This window comes from Bos taurus, chromosome 2 (genome assembly GCF_002263795.3).
Source record: "Bos taurus isolate L1 Dominette 01449 registration number 42190680 breed Hereford chromosome 2, ARS-UCD2.0, whole genome shotgun sequence".
Taxonomy (NCBI): domain Eukaryota; kingdom Metazoa; phylum Chordata; class Mammalia; order Artiodactyla; family Bovidae; genus Bos; species Bos taurus.
The window spans coordinates 133,515,478-133,540,591 of NC_037329.1; the positions used below are offsets into that span (position 1 = coordinate 133,515,478).

The 25,114-nt window shown below is 48.3% G+C and overlaps 1 protein-coding gene across 5 annotated transcripts in view; it reads left to right on the forward strand.

Moving 5' to 3' along the window:
- UBR4 (ubiquitin protein ligase E3 component n-recognin 4) overlaps positions 1-25,114 on the forward strand; it is a 137,398-nt gene that overhangs the window by 63,371 nt on the left and 48,913 nt on the right. Inside the window, exons 49-67 of one of the 5 annotated variants that reach the window (XM_059893321.1) lie at positions 428-644; positions 1,407-1,439; positions 2,540-2,603; positions 3,027-3,161; positions 4,147-4,321; positions 5,028-5,111; positions 5,202-5,342; positions 6,132-6,253; positions 6,912-7,023; positions 8,760-8,890; positions 9,006-9,183; positions 9,645-9,749; positions 11,399-11,536; positions 12,241-12,415; positions 19,700-19,796; positions 20,442-20,549; positions 21,271-21,387; positions 22,343-22,552; positions 24,331-24,480. In XM_059893321.1, coding sequence (XP_059749304.1) covers positions 428-644; positions 1,407-1,439; positions 2,540-2,603; positions 3,027-3,161; positions 4,147-4,321; positions 5,028-5,111; positions 5,202-5,342; positions 6,132-6,253; positions 6,912-7,023; positions 8,760-8,890; positions 9,006-9,183; positions 9,645-9,749; positions 11,399-11,536; positions 12,241-12,415; positions 19,700-19,796; positions 20,442-20,549; positions 21,271-21,387; positions 22,343-22,552; positions 24,331-24,480 — 2,492 coding nt within the window. The remainder of the gene's footprint in view (positions 1-427; positions 645-1,406; positions 1,440-2,539; positions 2,604-3,026; positions 3,162-4,146; positions 4,322-5,027; positions 5,112-5,201; positions 5,343-6,131; positions 6,254-6,911; positions 7,024-8,759; positions 8,891-9,005; positions 9,184-9,644; positions 9,750-11,398; positions 11,537-12,240; positions 12,416-19,699; positions 19,797-20,441; positions 20,550-21,270; positions 21,388-22,342; positions 22,553-24,330; positions 24,481-25,114) is intronic. The other 4 variants (XM_059893328.1, XM_059893325.1, XM_025001347.2 and 1 more) reach the window with 4 other exon arrangements.

Genomic DNA, 25,114 nt, shown 5'->3' on the forward strand with positions numbered 1-25,114 from the left:
CGGGGCCTTCCATGAGGTTGACAACTTTCCCTACCATTTACTGACTGGCCACCTGTCTCTTTCTTCCAGAAACAGTTACTGTTAGTAGGAATGAGGATGATCTGTGCTTTGAACAAAAGGAGTGTTCCCTGGGGGTAGAGTTGGGAAACATGGTATTCTGATAGCACCAGAGGATCCCTGCACTGGTATTTGGGGTCTCTTCTTCTGAGAGACTTCGCAGACTTTTGGTTCATGGAACTGTGTCTACACGTATTCAGCATCTGTACCAGGTGAAAGTGCTGCTGAAGTCTCAGGAGATAAAGTTCCTTTCTGACCGTGAACTGTATGTGGCTCACCACGTGGTCCACACCAGTCTGGTCTGCTCTGGAGGGGGTGGTGTCACCCGTCAGAGATCATGCTTCCTAATGGCTTCTCGTGCCTGTTGTAGTTGGGGCCTCGGTGGATCCAGCAGGCGTCACCATGATCGATGCTGTGAAAATCTATGGCAAGACTAAGGAGCAGTTTGGCTGGCCTGATGAGCCTCCGGAAGAATTCCCTGCTGCCTCCGTCAGCAACATCTGTCCTTCGAACCTGACCCAGAGCAACGGCACTGGAGACAGCGACTCGGCGGCCCCGGCCGTCACGGGTGGCACCGTCCTGGAGAGGTACCGTGCTGGCGGGGCAGCCCTTTGTTCTCGCCAGCTCCGCTCTCCCGGCGGAACCTGAGTCTTGAGAGACCCAGCCCCTCCTAAGTGTCCCAGGCCTGGCCTGTGATTTTCAGGATTTCAAACCGCCCGCACACACAGGGTCTCCTGATGAGCAGACAGGGCTTGGCGGTGTGCTCAGAGCCGGCTAACTCCCAGGGCTCTGCCCAGGGGCTGCTGTCCCTTCCCTTCTCTTACTGCTCAGGTGCCCTTGGGAGCAGTCAGAGGCTGTTGACCAGACTATGCTTGAGCCAGAATTAGAGATTAGGATCCAGTCTTGCTGAAATTATAGGGGAAAATCTTCCCTTTCATTGTGATCTCATCATCTTTTCATCTTTCTCTGCAGCAGTTACTTCTTGTGGTAATAACACTGCTGCCAAGAGGCTGTCCCAGGCTTCTTGTAGCAGAGTTCAGAGCCCCCTGGGGCTCCCCCCAGTGGCCTTCTTAAGCACTGCGCTTGGCTTCTCTGTGCTGGGGAGCTGCTGGTTTGCCGCTGTAGATGCGGTGACTCAGAATGTAAGATGTTCATTTCTTACATTGAAGGTATAAGAGTAGCCTGGCTTGGAAGCACTGCCTCCCACCAGCAGCCTCCCTGCCCCTCCTTTTCTCTGTCTCCCCACGCCCTTCCCACTCTATTCTTATATTGTTTGCTTAGGATGTGTTTCCAGGTTTCTCTGAGCTTCACATTTTTTTCCTTTTTTTTTCTTTTGCTTCTCCCCCAAGTTCTGAAACTGAGTCCCTAACCAAGCTGGACCGGTTAGTATGCCCTCTTTCATTTCTTTGCACGAGCGAGTGTGTGTTAGAGAGCCGTGTAACTGATGGCGTGGCTTTGCGTTGATTCTGCTTCTGTGGACGAGTCCTGCTGCTGCTTTCTGTCTCCATCGTTGCATGGCTGCAGAGCTGTCCCGCGTCCCCGTGGAGAATGCGGGGGGCTGGACGTGCGCGCCTGGTGTCGGCCGCCCCGCCTTCCCCCACCGCCTCTGCAGGGGTGAGGAGGGCGTGGGGCGCCGAGTCAGTGGAGAAGGCCGGTCGTCGGAACAGCCAGGGAGCTTGTTCTGCTCCTGGGTCTTGTGCCCCAGGTCCCTTCCTCCTGCTGCCCTCTGCCCCTGGACCTTTTTCTCACCAGCTGCCTTCTCCACACTTGGCCCTGTCTGTCCAGAGCCTCAGCCCTCCCGACGGTGGTCTTTTTCCTGTGCTGCCTTAAACGCACACGAGGGGCCCTGGGCAGTGTTTCCTTTGGTACCCTTCAGTGGTTGGGTTTCTCATCCTTCCCTGAGAGAAAATTGCCCAGTTTTCTAAAGGGGCTTCATCGTACCCTTTGAATGTTCGTGATTGGCATAAACCTAAAAATCCAGTTGGTTCTCTTCCCCATACTGGGCGACTCCTAGGAAGTGCTTTTGTGCATTTTCTTGGAGGTGTAAGTCAAGTATAGCTCTCCCAGTGTAGGAAGATGGCTTGAACCTCTCCCTTTGTGTATCCCCTTTGCCCACTGATCTCGGGGCACCTGAGCTTCGGGTCCTGTCACATCGAGACTGTTAAGCCTGTCTCCGTGATCCCTGCCACAGGCAGCAGAAGGAAGCGCCCTTATCCTCTTTGAGGAAGGAAAGCCCTGTCTTTGAGTAACGGATTATGCGCGTGGCCTCAGGTTGATCTGCAAGCAGGAGCCAGGCTCCTTCCGGCCTGTGACACAGGGAACCCCACGCGTGGTGCCGGTGGCAGGTCTTACCGTGCTTTGATTTCGTATTTGGCATCCACTAGCTGTCCCTGAGGGCCTCGGGACTAGTCTGCGCAGGCTAAAGCACCAGGCGGAGGGAAGGGGGGCTCTCGTACTCAAGCCAGCTTTTCTGTCTCCCCAGGCTGGTTGTGAGTTCTTTAGAAGCCCTGGAAAGCTGCTTTGCTGTTGGCCCAATCATCGAGAAGGCAAGTTACTTTTTTAAAGCACATGGAAGCTTTCTGAAGAGGCAGGAGGTCAGTGGAGTGGTCAGAGGCCCCAAAGCCTTTCAGCTCAAGTACATTTATAGCATGATCTTGATTTGCAAAGGTGATCCAGTGGAGTCTTCAGCTTAAGGCTTTATGTCCTACTTCCAGGGCCCCATGGAGGAGTGTTCTGTAAAACAGGACGAGTGCTAATTAAAGAGCACTGTTGCAGGAGTCCTGATCTTGGTCTCGATTGCTGGCGATGTCGTGGGAGGGTTGTGATCTCGAAGTTCTTTGTTTTGTTCCCTGCGGCCCATGGAGCCCACGCTAGTCCTGGTAGCCGGGAAGGGGGAGGGCAGAGTGTGGGCAGCTCATCCTGCATGGACGGTGTGGGGTCAGTGGCAACCCTGCTGTCTTCTGCATCAGGAGAGAAACAAGAACGCAGCTCAGGAGCTGGCCACGCTGCTGCTGTCCCTGCCAGCCCCTGCCAGCGTCCAGCAGCAGTCCAAGAGCCTTCTGGCGAGCCTGCATACCAGCCGCTCAGCCTACCACAGCCACAAGGTAATCAGGGGCGTCTCCTGTCAAGGCGGACGTGGTGGCACTGACGGGAGAGCAAGTAAGTTGGCCTTTTGGATGCCAGCAAGGGTGTCACGTAGTCAGGCGGAGAGAGGAGAGCATTGAGGTCAGACCCACGTAGCCTCTAGGTTCTCCTGAGAAAGGAGTACCACTCAGAATGAGGACAGGCCTCTAACAGGCCCCTGGTTTGCGTTTTTTTTTTTTTTTTTTCCCCTGTTATATCAGTAGAATCGACAAGATCTAAGGAAGGGAGGGGAGGGACATTTGAGTCGGGCTTCTCGCTGGAGGACGGGGAGGGATGTCTCTCGGGTCAGGACTGCTGGTGCTGTCACTCCTGGGGTCCCGTGCAGGCCTCAGGGAGGAGGGCTTACTTGTTTGGGAAGAATTTGGTGAGTGGGTGAAAGAGACTCCGGGAAGTCTGGGGAGAGGGAGTCTCACCTATTAAAGTAAGTAGCAATGGAAGACAGTAAGTTTGGCCAGTTTCTATGAATAGAAAAGAGTGTCAACATTTCAGATCCATGAGGAGGGAGCCACCAGCCTGAATGCCTTGGTTAGCTTTTCTGCCTCCAATGCAGAGAATTGAGAAACGCGAGTTTAACTTGCTGAACCTCTCAAGGAAAGGCAGTTTTGGAAACAGCTTTGGTATGAATCTGTAGAGAAATTACTTTGTAGGAAAGAAACCTGGGATGTTGCCATTCTGGAGAATTGGCTGGTTCTGGTTTTCCAATCAGACTTTGATACTGATTTCATGGCTTTCAAGTATTTTTAAGTGGCTTTAGCATTTTATGTTTAAGAAGTAGAACCGTGTTGGGCTGCCCTGAAGGTTTCTTTCAGGTAGTCGGTGGTAATTAACCTGTTCCCTTGAGAGGAAGTCGCCAGCCTGACAATCTGCCAGTTCCTCTCTCCTCTGGGCTTTAGTACCCAGGCCTTCTTTGCCTTTGGCTCATCCTCTGTGATTCTTTGGTTGTAGGATCAGGCCTTGCTGAGCAAAGCTGTGCAGTGTCTCAACACATCGAGCAAAGAAGGCAAGGATCTGGACCCTGAGGTCTTCCAGAGGCTGGTGGTCACGGCGCGCTCCATCGCCGTCACGCGCCCTAACAACCTGGTGCACTTCACGGAGTCCAGGCTGCCCCAGACGGAAACAGGTGAACTTGGCCTGTGTGGCCGCGGCCCTGAAGCCTGCCTGCTCATCTTCTTCACTCTCTCATCTTCTCGTAGTTCTCTCTGGCCTCTGATGGACTTCGTGCTCTGAGATAGGGATCTCACTGGCTCGTCTTTATAGCTTGTAGGGCTTCTGACATTAGAGTTGTACCATTTTAATAAATAGATACTGTTTCCAGTGCTTACCCCTTGGGTTACTCTTGAGTTTACTTAGTGTTCTGGACATCAGATGTAATCGGGCTCTGAAGTTACTGTCTCTTTAAAATCTTCAGGGGAAGGTTAAGCTTGTGCCCTGGTTGCTTTAAAGTAAGAGAATCAATCATATCTTCTGCTTTGGCGCTGTTCTTTTGCCAGTATTTTATGAACATGAGTAGCAGCCTGTCTCAGCGCTTGATGCTGTTTCCTCCTCTCCTCGTGCTGGCTGGGTACCGTACCTGCTTGGCTTTCATCAAATAGAGCTTATCAATGCCTTTACGGTTCTGTTATTCACATGCTCCCACAGGTTGTCGTCATCCTGTTCCTCCTCTAATACTATAATCCAGGAATCTTTTTAGAAAGTCTAAGATGTTCCCCTAGGTTTTAGAAGTCGAACAGTTGGACCTCAGATCTCTGACTCTGCTGTAAGATCCTGAATGCTCCCCCTGTTACTTAATTCTAACATCACTGTTTTCTGTGATATTCCTTTCCCAGACTGTTTTTTTCCTAGATGTGCCTGCTGGAATCTAGGGATAGTTGGCATATTGATTGGGGCCCCACTTGAAACTCCCTCCCCAGGCAAGCTTCCTTGACCTGAGTTAACCTTAAAACAAATTAAATTCCATCTTCAATTTACCGTCGTTAATAATTTTTTTTTCTCCTGCTTAGAAGGAGCAGATGAGGGGCGAGAACCTCAGAAGCAGTTGGAGGGAGACTCCTGTAGTTTCATCACGCAGCTGGTGAACCACTTCTGGAAACTCCATGCCTCCAAACCCAAGAATGCCTTCTTGGCGCCTGCCTGCCTGCCAGGTATCAAGTTAAAAGGGACATTTGATAGTGAAACCTGATGTAAGTTCTTTCTTTGAACAGATTGTACTCTTCACCTTGAGCCTTCATCATCCATCTCTTCCAGACTGAATATTTAGGAAATACAAGTCTGTGAGATCAATGTTCCTGATGGAGGAATTTAGCAGTGTAGCAGAGGGATGGAACTTTCTTGATCTCTCCATGTCGGGTTGCATACTTCACATAAAGATGTGTGTGTGTGTGTGTGTGCGCGCGCGCGTGCACGCATGCATGCCTCCTTAGTGGTGTTTATGATTGTTTTAAAAAATCTTGGAAAGCTTGATTCAAAGCCAGTTAAAAAGGTAAAAGTTAAACATCATCCTAGAGAATTACTGTATTTCTAAGCTATTGCTGCCTTTAGTGTCTAACTCTTCATACTGTCCAAGGGTTAGGTGGAAGAGCCAGCTCTGAAGAGCTGGAAGAGGAGAAGGGCCCCTGCTGCTCACTTGTGTTTGGGTGTTGCTTGGGCAGTAAACCCCAAACGCGTGTTCAGGACGTCTTATCATCTGAGGTCTGGGGATCATTGGGAACATTTGGACTCTGCTCACCTCTTCACACTTGTCTGCTCTGTATTTTGATATCTATAGAGAGTAGGTCTATTTATTTCTGTGATTCAGGGTATCTGGAAAAGCTTTTGGGGCAATTGGAGAGACTTAGGAGACTGTTAATGGAATAGATCATAAATAATGCTGACGGCCTGCATTCTGCGTGTGTGTGTTTCGTTTGTTTCTCCCTGTATGTGCTCTCCTTTAGGCCTGACTCACATTGAAGCTACCGTCAACGCTCTGGTGGACATTATCCACGGCTACTGTACCTGTGAGCTGGACTGCATTAACACAGCATCCAGGATCTACATGCAGATGCTCTTGTGTCCCGTACGTATCCTTACCACCCCGATAATCGTAACTATCCAGCCTAACATCTGGAAAAAAATTTTTTTATAACTTTGCTATCTAATGAAATAAAATAGACTTAAGGGAAGGCAGTGGGAATTAAGAATTTGCGGATCAGTAAACCCTGTAGCATCTTACTCATTCCACGGAAAGAAAGGTTGGAAAAGGGAATGGACTTGGTCTTGCTCATCCAGTTGCTGAGGAGTGTACTGATGGTTGTTTCACAGTTCATGCTAAGTAAGTATTGATTAAATGACCACCTGGATGAACACCATCAGGGTCTGCTTGCAGCGACTCTAGCGCAGAAGCGAGTGTTGAAAGGACTGGTTTTAGCACAGAGTTACGATGAGCCTGGTCCTCTGAGGAAAAGGCAAACCCCGTGTGTACAGAGCCGAGGGACTTCAGGGACAAGTGACCTGCCAGTCTCTTACCAGGAGCTAAGAGCAGGATGCAGTGTACAGGTCTTCTCTGTGCCAGGTCGGGGAGTGGACTTGGCTGCTGACCTGATGCAGCAGGTTACAGGTGAGAGTAGGCAGATTTTCCACAGGCGTGTAAGCAATGGTCCAAGAATGCAAAGTGTTTTATACAAGTGTCATAAATAACATTAAAACCTAAGAATGATGGTTTTTTTCAACCTCAGGATCCTGCTGTGAGCTTCTCTTGTAAACAAGCTCTAATTCGCGTCCTCAGGCCAAGGAACAAAAGGAGACACGTGACATTGCCCTCCTCCCCTCGAAGCAACACTCCAATGGGTAATGTGAGGTCTGAGTTTGGGCTCGTGTGAGCGTGGTGGGTAGGGGAGAAGGCAGACACAGCTTTAGGACATGCTGCTTGTGTGACCGAGGTCCTGGAGACTTCTGTTTCCGAGTCCATGGGCGCACTCTGCCTTATGCCTTGAAGGATTAAAGGTGGCATGGAAAAAGCTTACGGCAAGAAGAATGAGAGAAAGGCGAGTTGAAGCCGAGGGAGGATAAGGGTGCAACAATAAAATCAAGCCGAGGACATCAGACCTACACCACGGAGTCCCGCGTGGTAGTTAATGAGGCACTTGTGTTTGGCAGAAAGCTTCTAAAAAGCCATAGCAAAAACGAAATGAGAACAGTTCAAAAACCATAGTGACTAAAAAAACCCTCCATTTTTCAGGAACTGAAAAATTTCCTGGTATGAATACTCTTACGTTAAGGGTCCATTTTGTTGCCTAATGGGTAGTATGCTCAATGGTTTTGCCTCCAGTAAGACTGAAGGTAAATTTCACAAGAAAGTTCCCTCTTCATACACTTGGATACAAGTCAAGGACATACATTTAACATTTTTTAGTAAAAGCAGTTCTAAAAATTGTCCGAATCGTAGCCTTAGTATCTTGTGTAACTCTGGTTACTTGGTTTGGCTCAGGAGTAAAACTCCAATGAGAGTCACATAGGCAGTTTAAGGTTTTCTATTAGGCACTTGATAAAGAGTAAAAAGGAATACATGACATGAACTTACTAATAATCCAGTATATAAAAAATATCATTTTAACGTGTTAATCTAAAAAATAGTAGTAGTAAAACATTCTCCTTTCCTGAAACAATTTTCTGGAAGAGTTTTAAGCTTCTGGTGTGTGCTGTGTCCATCAGCACCCCTTCCCACGGGGACGTGCCGCACTGTAGCTCGTGGCTGTGGCTGTTTATGGTGCAGTGCAGGCCTGGAGGCGCTCGTGCAGCTTCATGACCTTCAGGTGACCCTCCTTGACCGTCATTCACCTTATCTAAGTCTTTGCTGCGTCAGGCAACGATTTGTGCATCTTTTGTCTGAGGAGAATCTCGAGTGCGTCAACAGTTTGTTTCCAATTAAGGCACATCCACGTGTGTTTTCAGCCCTTCAAGCAGAAGGCGAGGTCTCCGTCCTCTTCCGACAGTTAGGGGTCTAACCTAGGCGTCTCCGTTTCCAGGAGGCCTCTCCCCTCCACACCGGAGCTGGCCAGGGCAGTGCTGTCCTCAGTCTCATCCAGTGGTTTCACAGTTCAGTTGGCTCTTATAAGAATTATGCAGTGTGAAAACCTGACGGATGCAATTGTTTCTGGGGAGGAAAAAAGTATAACACTCCAAGCTGCCATGAGCGATAGCAGATAGGCAATCTCAATTGTAGTATTTTCCCTGTCTTGCCCAAGGACTCCTGAGGGTTGATGGGAGCTCTTGGGGTCTGCTGGTCTTAGATTTTTCTGCTTTATGGAATCCAAAATTCCACAAAGGATTTTGTTTTCCTTCATCGGCCAGAAAAGACTTATCCTAAGTGGGCCAGCTGTCACTGCCAGCCCCCGCTTCCCAGATCCTGCCGGGTCCAGGAAGCAAGAGGACAAGGCCAGACACGGCCCCCGGAGTTACCCTCGCGGCACAGGCCGCTAGCTGGTGGCTCGTGTCGGCTTCTGTTTGCTCTGTAGCTTGTTTTCCCACGCCCCGGGGGAGGGTCGAGCAGGCGCCTTCCGGTGACGGGGGTTTCTCTGACTCAGGAGACAAGGACGACGACGACGATGATGACGCAGATGAGAAAATGCAGTCATCGGGGATCCCGAATGGTGGTCACATCCGTCAGGAAAGCCAGGAGCAGAGTGAGGTGGACCACGGAGATTTTGAGATGGTGGTGAGTCTGGCAGCAGGCGGGCAGGAGGAGCCTCGGCACACTCCTCCAGCTCTTGTTTGGGGGCTTCCACGAGCTCCCGTAGCCACAGGACACTGACGGAGCTCTCTCTCTGCAGTCTGAGTCGATGGTCCTGGAGACGGCGGAAAATGTCAACAATGGCAACCCCTCTCCCCTGGAGGCCCTGCTGGCAGGTGCAGAGGGCTTCCCCCCCATGCTGGACATCCCGCCGGACGCAGACGACGAGACCATGGTTGAGCTAGCCATTGCCCTGAGCCTGCAGCAGGACCAGCAAGGTAGAAGGCAGTGTCAGGAACACAGCGGCCCCTTGGCCTGGCACAGGAAAGAGGGTCTGGCAGTTACTGATAACCAGCTGACTTAGCTTATCCCCAGACGTGGGGAGAGGGCGATCTGGGTGAGAGCTGTGCAGAGACACAGGTGGAGAGTGAGAGGGACTGAGCCGGGCTTCTCAGTGTGGGGGCCGATCTCATAGTGCTGGTGGTTTGGTCTTTAGGCTTGTTTCCTCCTGAATTGGATAGATTCCTCCAGCCTGTGTCCTGCCTGAGCTGAAGGAAGCTTCCGCCATCTCTGTAACTGGATTTGGTGGGTGGACAGCAGTGGCTGTTGAGTAGCTTCCTCTAGGCCAGAGTGGGTCACACGCTGGCGAGTGAAGGCTCTGAGGGCGGCAGGCGGCCGAGGCAGCGCTGTGGACGGGGTGTGGCGGGGACGCCGTGCTCACTCTCCACTTGTTTCCCAGGCAGCAGCAGCAGTGCCCTGGGCCTGCAGAGCCTGGGGCTGTCCGGCCAGGCACCCAGCTCTTCCTCTCTGGACGCAGGAACCCTCTCTGACACCACAGCATCAGGTAACTGTCCGCAGCAAGGAGCGCGGCTCAGGGCCCCAGGACCCTCGGGCCTCGTCTCCAGTGCTGTGAGAGTGTCACGGGCAGCTGCTTTGACAGGCCATTCTGGACTTCCTGCTTCTGCCTTGGCTTTAGAAATGCGGGCGCGGAAGGCCCAGCGCTGCGGCTCGGCAAAGTCGCTATGGCTCCGCTTCCCTCCACTTTGCATGCTGCCTGGCTTCAGCTGATTCCCCCAGAAAGGCCAGGAGCAGCTTGCAGGTTAACCAGCTTTAGGGCTGAAATCACAGCTTTCAGGCTTCTTCACCAGAGTTCTAACATTTTAGACGAGATCAAGAGGGAGACAAGAAACAGAGCGCATACCTTTTAACTTCTTTCTCTTGAACTACAAGAAGCAGAGTGAACGCTTCAGGTCAGCGTGGGTCACCACCAGGGATCTGAGCTTGGGGGTAGGGTTTTTATGGACAATTCAAACGCATAGGAAATCTTCAGACTTCATTTTGTGTTTACTTTCAATGTCTTTCCTAATTTGATTAAAAAAACCCTCAACATCCTGAGTGGAGAGTTGGACCGAATAGAGGAGGATGGAGCATCTCAACAGTCTCCTGGAAAGTCAGCCCCTGAGTAATCGAAGGGTTGATGGAGAGTCTTCAGACTGATGTGTCCCGTGTGTGTGTGTGTGTGTGTGTGTGTGTGTGTGTGTGTGTGTGTGTGTGTGTGTGTGTGTGTGTGTGTGTGTGTGTCTGTGTGTGTGTGTGTCTGTGTGTGTGTGTGTGTGTGTGTCTGTGTGTGTGTGTGTGTGTGTGTGTGTGTCTGTGTGTCTGTGTGTGTGTGTTTTCCTTTCTTTCCTGTTTGGCCTCTCATCCTCCGTAGCTGAGACAGGGAGAAGCTGGCTGCCCCTCACCTGCTGCCGTGCCTTGCTGCTTCCCTTGGGGCTCTTGAGTTGCTGTCACTTCAGGCTTGGCGGTCGCTGTGGTGCGGTGCGGTTGTGTTCCTGCTGTGCTCTGTGGCTGTCTTGGCTTTCCTCCCCCGTGTATCTCATCCAGCATTATCCTCCTGTCTCAGCTCCGCCCTGATCCTGGATGCTGTGGCTGTCTCTGGGGAATTTCCTTGCTTCATTATTAGCATCTGATGAGGAAGTTTGAAATTTCCCAGTGAGCTCCCCTCTGGACCGTCTGATTGAAAAAAAACAACCAGGGTTGATTCAAGAGCTCATGATAAGTGATTTCCTAGCATTAGCGTAAATTGATTACAAAACAAATCTCCTGAAAATTCAGAATCTGTGCTTTTGAGTGGTACTGGCTAGTTTCTGATCTCAGCAGGTGTCAGTAACACCTAGACGATGGTGACCGTGAAGCATTTTAGCTAGAACACTGTCCGTGTCACAGATTCTTGAATCTTGGCGCGGTTTCACTTACACTGTGCCGTGGCAGCGAAGGAAATGCCCAGTGAGCTGGGTTTCGCGTCTGTCTCAGTGCCGTGTGCGACACTCCATGTAGTGTCTGTTCCTGTTATGAGTAACCAGCAAAGCAGACCTTTCCCTTTTTCCTCGGACGACAGGGTGTCTAAACTGCATTGTGTCCACCACGCTGTGTGGTCTGCTGCCTTCGCCCTGAGAAGGGTTTTCCCTGTAACAGCTCTCGTTACTCTCTCAGCTCCAGCCTCAGACGATGAGGGCAGCACGGCCGCGACGGACGGCTCCACCCTGCGGACCTCCCCTGCCGACCATGGGGGCAGTGTGGGCTCGGAGAGCGGGGGCAGTGCCGTGGACTCGGTGGCTGGCGAGCACAGCGGTAATGTGGCTGGAGGCCCTGACCTCCTTGGGCAGAGGGTGGGGGCAAAGTAGGCATCCTGCCTGGGCCCTGGGGTTGGTCTCGGCAGAGGGAAGTTTAACAGTCTGTTAGTGGAAGAAAAAAATGATGTACGTAATTCCAAATCATGATTCATTTAAGACAACTATGGTATGACTTAGAAAGCAGTCATGCTGTGGTCTTTGCTTCTCTCGTTGTGGGGAGAGATTTGGGGCAGTCCTGCTGTTCACAGCCTGGTGTATCAGTAGAGCAGGCCATCTGTGCTCGCTGGTGGGGGCGGGGCTCTAAAATGAGGAAGCATGACAGAGCCATTTTGGTTTGTTCTTAAAAAATCAGTCTTTGTTTAAAAATTGGATATGAACTTTTTTTTGTGAAAGAGATACAGAGTAGCTGATAATTCTCTAGAGTCCCAAATCAGTATAGGCTTCCTCTGAAATACGAGATGGAAATACATCAGCAGCTGAGATTAAGATTAGTCTTATGGGTGGATCTTACATTCTTTGGGTACCCAGAAAGTCATTTTAGTCATCAGGTGTCACAGGGCTGAAATCGTGAATTCAATCCTTATTGAGCTTTACGTAAAAGAAAGCATTTTTCTAAAGCTATCACTCAGATAGCTTCAGAATGCATTGGATTTCACCAGGCTCTGCGAGTTTATTAGCCGTTTCTAAACCATTTCCCTCTAGTGTCTGGCCGGAGCAGTGCTTATGGTGATGCCACGGCGGAGGGGCATCCGGCTGGACCAGGAAGCGTCAGTTCAAGCACTGGCGCCATCAGCACCACCACCGGGCACCAGGAAGGAGACGGCTCCGAGGGCGAAGGAGAGGGGGATGGGGAAGCAGACGTCCACGCTAGCAACAGGTCAGGGCCGGGCCGCCGGCACGCGGGGTCTTTCCTGGGGGGCGTGTTTGGGGGTGAGGTTGATACATCAGTTGCTGGAGGTGGAGAGGTGACAGCAGTGTATTTCTTTTGAAATGTAAAGTTATAGACTCAGAAACAGTTTAAAAATGGGAAGAAGCGTGCTAGGTCTATCTCCTGGTCCTAACTGCAATTGGATCAAGTCAGTTGCAGACAAAGTATAAAGTGGTTTTTCTCGTAAGGCGTGCCTGTGTCCCTTAAAGTGATTGTCATAAAACCGTGTGTCCTTACTCAAATCTTTCTTCTTCCGTCATTAACCATAGACTCATCTTGTACCATTCTCCTTATAAGTGGCACTGTTCTGGGCTCAACAGTGACAGGTATGAGGTGATGCTAGCAGTGAGTCCTTGTTCAGTGTGTTAGGTGAGAGAATTAAGACAGCAAATACGTCTAGAAATACCCCTGGTGAGGCATTTGGCAATTGGAAAGTAATCCATAGAGTTCCTAATCCAGCCCCTTTAGAAAATTTTCGTGGATTTTGGTACTGGGTTGGTGGAGTGAATGTATTCTTAACCAAGAGGAGATTAGAGAAATAGAAGAGAAGGAAGGAAAAAACCCCAAGAACATACCCAGGTGGCACTAGTGGTAAAGAATCCACCCTCCAGGGCAGGGGGTGCAGGAGATGTGGTTTGGTCTCTGGTGAGGAAGATCTCCGGGAGGAGGAAATGGCAACCCGCTCCAGTATTCTCGTCTGGAAAACTGCAGGGACAGGGGAGCCCGGCTGGCTACAGTCCCTGGATTTGCAGAGTTGGATCCAACTGAGCACACACACTCGTGACACGGTGTTCGTTAGCTGCTGCTGCGGCCCATGGTGACCACCTTAGTGCGGGAATCAGCATTCTGAACTGAATGATTTCTATCAGGAAAAGAGTAACTGGAGCAGTCAGGTGTTGGAGGCATTTTGAGAGGGCATCAAAGAGTATCTCCTCCCTCCCTGTGTCCTGCGCTTCCACTTAACTCCTGCAGCACCCGTTTGGGGACGATGACCTCTAGTGGTTAACTGGGGTTAACCCCATCCCAGCCCTCGAGGCTGTTGCAGAGCCCCAGTGTGAGTTCCCTGAGTCATGCAGCAGATCCCCACCGGCTGGCTGTTTCACACAAGGTGGTGTGTGTGTCTCCATGTTACTCTGCATCCGCCCCACCCTCTCCCCCACTCCCACCCCTGCCTCCACAATCTTCTCTGCGTCTCCACTGCTGCCCCGCACGTAGGTTCATCGGTACTGTCTTTCTAGCTGCCATATATAAGTGTTAATAGATGATATTTGTTTTTCTTTTTCTGACTTACTCACTCTGTATAAGAGGCTCTAGGTTCAGCCACCTCATTAAAGCTGACTCAGTTGCGTTCATTTTTATGGCCGAGTAATACTCCATTGTATTTATGTACGCAGCTTCTTCGTCTGTTCATCTGCCAGTGTACATCTAGGTTGCGTCCGAGTCCTAGCTGTTGTAACCTGTGCTGCAGTGAACATTGGGATACGTGTGTCTTTTTCAGTTACGGTTCTCGCAGGCTGTATGCCTCATAGTGGGATTACCGTGTTGTATGGTGGTAGTATTCCTACTTTTTTAAGGAGTCTCCACTCTGTCTTCCACAGTGGCTGTATCAATTTACATTCCCACCAACAGTGCAGGAGAGTTCCCTTTTCCCCACATCCTCTCCAGCATTTATTGTTTATAGATTTTTTCTGATGAGGGCCATTCTGACTGGTGTGAGGTGATAGCTCACTGGTTTTGACTTGCGTTTCTCTAATAACGAGTGATGTTGAGCATCTTTTCACGTGTTTATTAGCCGTGTGTATTCTTCTTTGAAGAAGTGTCTGTTTGGATTTTTTGCCCACTTTTTGATTGGATTGTTTGTTTTCCGGGATTTGTTTTTTAACTGCTTCACCTAAAAGGCGTTTTCTATTTAATCTTTTGTTTTCCTCTTAATGTGATTTCTAGGTTAATTACGTGTGTTTAGATAATGTAATCTTTGTGATTTTTGGTTCTTTGAAGTTTATTTCTTTGAAGTCTTTTAAATCTCGGCTGTTGTTGCTTTTTATCGCTGCTTCACTTGTGAACAGCTAAGCTCGCTTCTAACTAACATTCGTCACTGATGTATTTGCGTTTGTTCTGCGCTTGTTTCTGAGTCTCTCTTTGTGGTCTTTGTAGGCCTCTTCTGCTTAATTTGCTCTCCAGCCCCACCTCCCCGCCTCTGCAAGTCTGAAAGTTGTTCGCTCAGTTTCCAGTCGTGTAATAGTTGTGCTAGTCATTTCAATATGCATACTTAACCCAAAACTCAAGTTAACAAGAGCTGTATATTCTTGTAGAAAATATATAAGACTTCTGCATTGAAGACTATGAAAACTAGTTGAGAGAAAATAAATGAGCGGATATACGGTATTTATGGATAGAAAGATTCATTGTATAAAGATAACAATTGTCTCTAAATTGATACAGGTTCAGTATAGTCCCAGTCAAAAATCTCAGCTGGCTTTATTGTACATGTAAGAATCGACAAGCTGATGCTAAAGTTTATTTGGACGAGTAAAAGACGAAGGTCAACCAAGGCAGTATCGAAGAAGACCACAGGGTTATGAGGACTGCACAGCCGTAGCCTGTGGTAAAGCTGTGTTCAGTAAGACAGTGGGATTTTGGTTCAAGGATAGACAAACTAGATTAGTGAAATAGACTAGAGTTCAGAAACGGATTCACACATACACAGTCACCTGATTTATGGCGCAGGTGACTTCTGTACAGTGGAGGGAAGGGTGGTCTTTCAGTCAGTGGCAGTGGGTTGGTGGGAAATTAATCTGGAATAAAATGAGTCTTTTTTTCGTTTTATGACCTGATCGTAGACAAAAATCAGTTGCACTCTGGATTTAACCACGTAAGATAATGCTTCCCGGGTGTTATGTTTTCATTTATTGTGTATTTTTATTGTGGTACAGTTGCTTTACAATGTTGTGTTAGTTTTTGCTGCACAATGAAATGAGTCAGTTATACGCATATATCTCCTCCCTCTTGAACCCTCTCCCCAAATCTCATCCATCTAGGTCACCACAGAAAACGTACTGGTTTTAGAAGACAAAATGTCTTCATAACTTAGGGTTGGCAAAGATTTCTTAAATAAGACACAAAAAGTATTAACTAAAAGGAAAAATAAACAGGACTGTGTTTCAGCAGCTAATGCTTTTTTCCTTTTTCTCTCAGCTACTTTTTCCCACAGGCTCCTGGGAGAGGTGGTGTATTTTTGTTACTTTTAGACTCAGGCTGCTGCTTCTGTGGATTTTCCCTGAGGTTCTCACAGAGGGCCCTCCCCACTTGGGGCAGACTCTGGCTGGCCTTTCCCTATTCCAGATGCCTTGTAAAGTCCTAGCAGCCTGGTGCCCAAATTGCTTTCAGAACATCATAGCCTCAACTTTTCAGATGTCCTAAAATCAGTGTCAGGGCTCTCTGCTTACCCTTCTGGGTTTTTCTCTCTACTCACCCCTGACCTAATAATTTCTTCATTGCTGGTAACGTCTTTATTGCTTTTATTTTAATTTTGTATTCAGTGATCTTTCTAAATTCACTTAAATTCTAATTATAGATTTTGATAATTAGACTAATCCTAATTATGAGTTTGTTTATTAGATTAATTCTTATCACAAATTCTGCATGAATAATCCTGTCTTCTCTAAATAATGACATTTAACTTTTTTCTCTCCAATCTTTATACCTTTTAATTGCCTTTTCTTGCTTTATTGTTTTGGGTCGGACAGAAGTACGGATGTGGAAAACCTTATCTCATTCCCAGAAAAAAGGTTTACCGTTTTACCATTAAGTATGATGTTAACTGGAGGGTTTTCTGGGATATTCTCTATGAAATTTTGTTTCTAGTTTGCTGGGAGATATTTTACCTTGGAGATAGTGAAGGACAGGGAAGCCTAGCCTGTTGCAGTCCTTGGGGTCACAAAGAGTCAGATACAATTTAGTTGACTGAACAACACAGTTTTATCTCAAATTGGTTTTTGAAGCTTTCCAGTTACTTTTGTTTGGAGAAGGCAATGGCACCCCACTCCAGTACTCTTGCCTGGAAAATCCCATGGATGGAGGAGCCTGGTGGGCTACAGTCCATGGGGTCGCACAGAGTCAGACACGACTGAGCGACTTCCCTTTCACTTTTCACTTTCATGCGTTGGAGAAGGAAATGGCAACCCACTCCAGTGTTCTTGCCTGGAGAATCCCAGGGACGGGGGAGCCTGGTGGGCTGCCGTCTCTGGGGTCGCACAGAGTCGAACACGACAGAAGCGACTTAGCAGTAGCAGCAGCAGTTGCTTTTGTTGCACTTAGTTGATTATATGTCTTTTTCCTTTATTCTTTTTAAGGTTGTAAATTACAGTAATTGATATTTTCCATTATTAAACCAACATTCTGGGGACACCTAATCATGGTATCTTATCCTTTGTATCACTGGATTTGATTTGCTAATATTTTATTTAGGCCTGTTCTTTTTCTTCTTTGAAACATTTTTGTCAGGTATCGATATTCATGTTATTCTGGCCTCATAAAGTAAGTGAGGATGTGTTTCCCCTTTTCTGTTCTCCACAAAACGTTGTATAAGATTGGTTTTATTTCCTCTATAAATTCTTAGAAAAATTGATCTGTTGAATCATCTGCATCTAGACTTCCTTTAAGAGAAGACTTAACTGTAGATTCATTCTTTAAATGATACAGAAGTATTTTTGTTCCTTCATGTGTCAATTTTTGTATGTTGTGCATTTCAAGGAGTTTGTTCATTTTATTGTCATGAAGTTGTTCATAATATATTTTATCATCCTTTTAATGCTTTTAGGAATTGTGATGATACCCCTTTTTTTTCATTTTAGCACTGGTAACATTTTTTTCCCCCAAAAGTCAGTCTTGCTAGAAATTACCAGCTTTATAAAGAACCAGTTTTTCTTAAGTTTTTGGCTTAGATTGTTCTCTGTTGTATACCTACTTTCTGTTTCATTTCTACCCTTTATTGTTTCCTTTTTCTCTTACTAGCTTTTTCGTTTTATTATCTTATTTTTGGTAGTGGGTTAATTTTCCTTTTTTTTTTAAAGCTTTTTAAGATGGTTAAATCATCCATTTTTAACCTTTCTTTTTCTATATTTATTTGAAGTTATATACTTCTTTCTAAAATTCCCTTTAAATATTATTTTGATGTGTTGTATTTTCATTGCTATTCAGTTCAAAATGGTCTCGAAAGTCTTTTGTGATTAAAGTTTTGATCCATGGGGTATTTAGAAATATGTTGCCAAATTTCCAAACATTTGAGGGTTTTCTAATTATTTTTTTGTTATTGATGTATAGTTTAATTTACTGTGGCTGGGGAATATACTGTGTAATTGTGATCATTTGAAATTTCTTGAGACTCATCACTTATACTATGATGTTATTATGTATTTTTACTGTTTTCAGTTACTTCTAGCTAGAGGGTCAATTTAGGTAACTTCCCCATATTGTTAATGGAATTTGCTAAAGTTGTTTTAAATTAACGTTTTTTTTTTCAGGAATAAGTTAATTAAGGAATTGTTAAGTGACGTTTAAAAATAATATAATAACTGAATTGCTTTTACTTGAAGTTGTGAGGAGGAAATTGTAATTTTTGGTACAGTGTGTAATTTTAAGCTCTATCTTAAGAGTTTGAAAAGTCAGTAGTCTGGCATGATCTTGGTCCAGGTCAAGACTCTGCTCGTTATGCTGATTTTTTTCCTCTGTGTGTATATTTCCATGCACACTTTCCAAACCTGAGGATTTTAGCCTTTCTCACAACTTGCGCGCTTCATCCTAAAACACCGAGCTGGTGCTGCCGTCTTGCCTTTTGTCACTGCTACCGCGCTGGTTCCTTAGCAGTTTTTATTCGTTTGTCTTCCCGCCAAGCTGGTCTAAATATTCAAAGATGCATGCTCGGGCTTTTGTGTATGACTGTATTCTGAAGGTCGTTTGGCTCATTCTTTCAAGTTCTTTTTAGGACGATTGCCATTTGTTATTCAAGACTCTATTTTTATTCAGGCTTTTATTATTTTGAAAATATTTTGGATACCGGTTAGGATATGTAATACACGATAATCACACTTTAAAAAAACTGTAGGCACATGGCTTCTTATGCACAGTCCGTAAAGTAAAATGAAGCAGAATGGTTAAGTGAAAGTAAATCCATTAATCGATTCAGCAAAGGCACTGGTGATCTGTGTAAGATTGTGTTAGGTGAGACTGCCACCCAGCTTGTTCACAGCCCCCTGATTAATTTTCACGGTGGTCCTCTTCACTCTTTTTTAAGGATCTTTCTCTTTCCGGCTGAACTGGGTCTTCGTTGCTGTGCATGAACCCTCTCTAGTTGTGGCCAGTGGGGGCGTGCTCCAGTTGTGGCGTGCTGGCTTCTCATTGGAGGGTGGCTTCTCTTGCTGCCAAGCGCCGGCCTTGGGGCCCATGGGCTCAGTGGTTGGAGCGCTCGGGCTTAGTTGCCACACAGCATATGGGGTCTTCCCAGACGAGGGACCACACTGCTGTGGCCCGCATTACAAGGTGAATTCTTACCAACTGGACCACCAGGACCGCCCCATATCGGTCCTCTTGAGCTGGTGTGTTCACTGGAGGTGCAGGCACACACGTTTACCACAGAAGCCCAGGTGTGCATCGGCAGATGAAGAAGGCAAGGCAGTGGCCAGCTGTGTATGTGGAAGGGCTCACGTTTCTTGTATTGATGTTGAGATTGAATTTTACACTAGGAAAGGATGGCTACGCTGTGAGAGGGCAGAGCAGTGACTAGCCTTCCTAATGACTTGGGAAGCAAGAGGAAAGGGTGGGTCACTGTGCAGCTGAGTGACATGAAATGTGTCGATGGGAGGATTCCAGAAAATGATGGCTGGAGGCAGAATAGGGCCACCTGTTGAAAAAAGCCATAAAGCCTACTGTGGAAGGTTTAAGTAGTGAGAACAACAAGGACCTGATTGCTTGAGCAATATTTTTTGGCTTTCCTGTAAGTAAGTTTTCAGTGCCATCAGTTGTATCTTGAAACAGTTTGGCTCCACTCTAGCAAAGTGAGGTTTTTCCTTCTGAGTTGCTATTAATAGTATTCCAAAGGCTTGTCTTAAATGCTAGGGTTGTTCCTAAGAAGTACGTTCTTTGTTTACCTTGCTGGCAGGAAGAAAGAACTATATATTCAGCTGGCTAGTGTTTGTGTATTAGCTCATGTTTTGTGCATCTTCCCTGGTCTTTTAGGCTGCACATGGTCCGTCTGATGCTGTTGGAGAGACTACTGCAAACTCTGCCCCAGTTACGAAGTGTCGGAGGTGTCCGGGCCATCCCGTACATGCAGGTATCCCGCAGTTCACCTGGGTCTGTCACATCGTAGGTGGATATCGTTAAGCATGCTCACACTTCTCCCGCCGAGCCTCTGAGAGACTTTGTTTGGTATTAGGTCATAGAATAATGGAATATAATTTTGAATTGCAGGTTACAGCCCTTCATTTTATAAATGAGAAGACCAAGGATCAGAGAATTAAAAATAATGTCTACAGCCACCCAGCTAGTTACTGACAGAGCCGGGAACAAAAGTCTGCTCCAGAGAGTCTTAGTGTCTGTCTAGTATGTCTTTCTTAATGTTCGTGATAGAGCGAGGTCTGCTAGCTGCCTTGCTCTGAGGCACAATTGTTCTTCAGCACAGCGCAGTGCTGTATCTTAAGCCACTTGGACTGGATATAATGTCGGCTAGTCAGTCAGATGTGCAGACTTCTTGCAGAACGTTTTCTGCGTTGCCAAGGGTAGCATATACCATCATTTGATTTCTCTGACTCTGGACCCTTCACTTTGGTTACCTTAGGATTTCGAACCTTTCCATGGGCTGTAGTTCAGTTGACAGGGCAGGCAGGAGGATTGGGATTTCATGTGAAACACTTGGTGTTTAGAGTTGTTGCTCTTTAGGGAATTGGCTTTCACGTTTTGCCTCTCTGTTGACCCGCAGGTCATTCTGATGCTCACTACAGATTTGGATGGGGAAGACGAGAAAGACAAGGGGGCCCTGGACAACCTGCTCTCCCAGCTGATTGCCGAACTGGGCATGGACAAGAAGGTGACATTTGAGAGTCATTGTTTGAGGAGCAGTAACTGAGATCAGTTTTTTTTCTTCCTCTCTCAGAGAAACTTCACCAAGTTACAGGGGTGACTCTCCACTGAGGCCCCCAGTTCTGCGGATCCATTAGAAATGTTTTCCGTGTGTACTTTGGCCCAGGCGTACTTTTGTGGATCTGGCTATAAATGAGGAGCCAGGTCACGGCCCTTGTGGCCCTTTTGTAGCTCCACGAGGTGAAAATGATAAATAGATTGTTTGTATCTTGGCCTCAGGCAGTGGCACCCCACTCCAGTACTCTTGCCTGGAAAATCCCATGGATGGAGGAGCCTGGTAGGCTGCGGTCCATGGGGTCGCTAAGAGTTGGACACGACTGAGCGACTTCCCTTTCACTTTTCACTGTCATGCACTGGAGAAGGAAATGGCAACCCACTCCAGTGTTCTTGCCTGGAGAATCCCAGGGACGGGGGAGCCTGGTGGGCTGCCGTCTATGGGGTCGCACAGAGTCGGACACGACTGAAGCGACTCAGCAGCAGCAGCAGCAGCAGCTCCACGGTGTGTCAGGCTCCAGGGTGGCCAGGCACATAGACCGCAGGTGCATTGGGGCTCGTGTGGTCTGTGATTCCACGTGAGAACCATTTAGCGTTGATAGGAGGGCCGGCGTCTCGTTGAGAGGGTGCCTCAGGGTCAACGCCAACGTGGTCCCCTGGCCCCCCACTTGCAGGACGTCTCCAGGAAGAGTGAGCGCAGCGCCCTGAACGAGGTGCACTTAGTGCTGATGCGGCTCCTGAGCGTCTTCATGTCCAGGACCAAGTCCGGATCCAAGGCTTCCGTATGCGAGGTGTGTTGCTCTGGGCTAATGGCTGTGGGGAAGCAAAGGGGATTGTGTGTTTGGTGCCAGGGTGGCGGGCAGAGGCGACCTCTCTCACCGAGTAAGGCTGTTGGCACTCGGGAGGAGTGAGAGTCTAAGCTGTCACCTCTTCAGGAGCAAAGCTTCCACCTTTTTCAGAATCCCGTCCAAGCTCTGATCTTTTCCAACAATCCCTCCAATGGAGGGGGTTAAAGGGTTTGGAAGTTCCATTATTGAAAAGCAGGAGACTGTTCTGCAAGCTGCAGAGTGGCTAAGAGGATTCCTCTGCTGTATGTTGCTATAAGGTATGGTAATAAAGCAGAGAGAAAGCAGTGCGTGCGTGGTGGAAAGGAGATTAACACAAAGCAGAGAAGGTAGAAATGGAGGCTGAACTGCATCCAATCTTAATGAGCTTATGAGCTGTGGGGGCTGCTGGGATTTGCAAGGCTCTCCTAATGGTTTTATTTACAGTAGCTTTTCCCCTGCCTTTTTATTTGTGTCATCACTCACCCCATCTCCTTTGGAAGGTAGTTCTGTGGGAAGAGCCCCTACTGGGAGGCTGGGGTTGTTGAGAAATGCCTGTAGTGGAAAGTTTTCTCTCTTCTTAAAATAAATAGGCTTCTTTTCTAGATGCCCAAGGAGCAAGAGAAAAACCTCTCCCCTCCAGGTGGAAGGGTTATCAAATTCTTGCCGCCTTGGCCTCTGGCACATATGTGTTCAGAGATTAGATTTGGGAACTGGTGTGTCTTTATTTTCTCTTACCATGCTGTTGTGCAGAAGAGTTGGGGAAACGTTTGAGCTGTTGGGAAACTTTTAAATTAAGAGATGGACTCACTTTCACGACAGCTAGTTCTCAGAGTGTCATGAGCGCGTTCCTGCTCTCAGGCTCAGCTGGACTGCACTCCGGTCTGCCGGCCATTCTTACCTTCTCCCTGCTTCTCCGCAGTCGTCTTCCCTCATCTCGAGCGCCACGGCCGCTGCCCTGCTGAGCTCCGGGGCTGTGGACTACTGCCTGCACGTGCTCAAGTCCCTGCTGGAGCACTGGAAGAGCCAGCAGAGCGACGAGGAGCCCGTGGCCACCAGCCAGTTGCTGAAACCACACACCACATCTTCCCCGCCTGACATGAGCCCGTTCTTCCTCCGCCAGTACGTGAAGGTGAGGGCCATCCCCGGGCAGGGAGCCCCTCCTTCCCCCCCTGGGCTCTGTGTCATCGCTCCCCCGTAGTAGCACCACAGGAGCCAAGGATGTCCCGTACTGCCCCTGCTGTCACCAGAGGCCCTTTGGCACTCTGGTTTAGAAGACGGGCTTTTTCTGGTTGGATGAGTCTGGGAACACATCCCTGGGAATATGCGTTCCCACCTACCACTGTGAAGCTTCCAGAAGTCCTATCTAACTTTTACTAAGCCTCAATTTGTACTTCTGGAAGATGAGCACACACAGAGTATCTGCTTTATAGAGCTGTTGGGAGCCTCGGATGTTTGGAAAGCACAGTGCCCAGCACATCCCAGAGCTCGCTAGATGTTAATTATCATCCCCATTCTGTCCCATTGAAATCCACACAGCAGAGCAGGATGGCCTGGGCTGGGTGTGCTGCTCACTGCATGCTCAGAACTGCCTTAAAGAGTATGGAAGTAAAACAGGACAGAAAATGTGAACCTGAGCACGTCCTTCTCTTTTTGTATAATCCTTTGATGGTTTTCCATAGCTCTTTGGCCAAAAAGTTCTTGGTGGATCCAGCTATCTGCTTAACTCTTTGTCGTCTGCAACACTCCTGCATGTGGCGCCACTGATCTCTGCGCCTCCCCCAGGGTATATGCCCTTCTGAAGTTCTTTCCTCTCCTTCTGCATCCCTTCTGTCCCCCGGTCAGTTCCAAGGCATTCCCTGGTGGCTCAGGTGGTAAAGAATCTGCCTGCCATGCAAGAGACGTCGGTTTGATACCTGAGTCGGGAAGACCCCCTGGAGAAGGGATAGGCTACCCACTCCAGTATTCTTGGGCTTCCCTGGTAGCTCAGCTGGTAAAGAATCCACCTCTAATGCGGGAGACCTGAGTTTGATCCCTGGGTTGGGAAGATCCTCTGGAGAAGGGAAAGGCTACCCACTCCAGTATTCTGGCCTGGAGAATTCCATGGACTGTGTATGGTCCATGGGGCCGCAAAGAGTCAGACACGACTGAGTGACATTCACTTTTCACTTTTTAAGACGCAGCTCACACACTGGGTCCTTCCACAGCATACACTTTGCCACCCTCCAGTCTGAGCCTTTCCCTGGGTCCCAGAGCACCCTGACCACACATGTGGGGTCTTCCCCTCCAGGCTCACATCACGACCCTGTTGTATTCCTCTTCACACTTCCAGTGTTTGATACAGATCTGATAACAGCTGGGGTTGACTGCAGGGTGCACTGACTGCAGACTGTTGGGGAGCACACAGTTTGCAGGGCAGCTGTGGTTCCCCCGTCCACGAATCTCCCAGGGATCTTTGACACCCTGTTTCTTACAGAAGTACGATCATCATCGTATTTGGTTTGTGTTTGGAAAGCTTTGGTTCTAGGGAATGGAATACATCTCTCATAGAAAGTCAGACATCCTTTTCCTTTACTCTTTCTTCAGTTTTTTCCTGTTCTGGCTCTGATTTTTGTGTAAGCAAAGTAAAATCAATCCAGTGTCAAAAACCAGAGTGCAGTGTTAGAACTTTTAAGCGTGGTGAGATCTGTCGCCGCTATAAGCTCTGCACGTGATGGAATTGCCCCAGAGCCCAGGGTCTTCCTGGGTTTGTGAACTGAACTGTCAGTCAGTGATGGCTCCAGCTTTGGAGGACGCCGTTTACTGCCTCCATCATAACGTGTTCCTATGTATGATGCAGACCAGCCTTTCTCCTGGCTGCGGTCACGGAAGAGCCTCAATCATGGCTCTTCCACACGTGTTCTTCCCCAGGGCCATGCTGCTGATGTGTTTGAGGCCTATACTCAGCTTCTGACGGAGATGGTGCTGAGACTGCCGTACCAAATCAAAAAGATTGCCGACACCAACTCGCGAATCCCACCTCCTGTCTTTGATCACTCATGGTTTTACTTTCTCTCGGAGGTAGGTGAGGGTCCCAGTCGAGGAGGGGACATGGACTGTGACGGCCTCTGTGGGCCCCTTGCACCCCAACTCGCACGTGGTGTTTCCCCAGCAGAGCCCCTCCCACCACTGAGGTCTTGCTCCTCCCGAGTGTACCATATGGTGACGCCGTGGGAGCTGTGTGTCAGAGCAGGCCATCCACTTTAGCGTCTGATTCTGTACCTTTAACATCCCCCACACGTGACGATGGCCATGTTTAATAGCTGGGACTCTGTCTGGAAAACAAAGTATACTAGTTAAATGAACTGAGATTTTAATGTAGAGAGCTGGTTAAACAGCCATTGAAGAACCAAGAAGATAACAAGGGAACACTGAGGTAACACAGAGGTAGTAACTGTGGGAAGCAGCTGCCGCAGTCCTGCCAGTGAAGAGAGCCCTGGTGGATCTGGCGGGGGCTGCTTTGGGACCGCAGGAGCTCTGAAGGGGAGTGAGGTGGCTGACTCTGGGAGTTCTGAAAGAAGCCCAGGAGCAGGACCGCCTGGACTTGGCCTGTCCTTGGCTGCGGAGACGCTGGAGGTTGCAAGGTGCAGGGCTGCCTCGGGGACAGCGGGTGGACGGGCAGGTGCAGGCGCCTTCTCTCCTCCCGCTCTCTGGT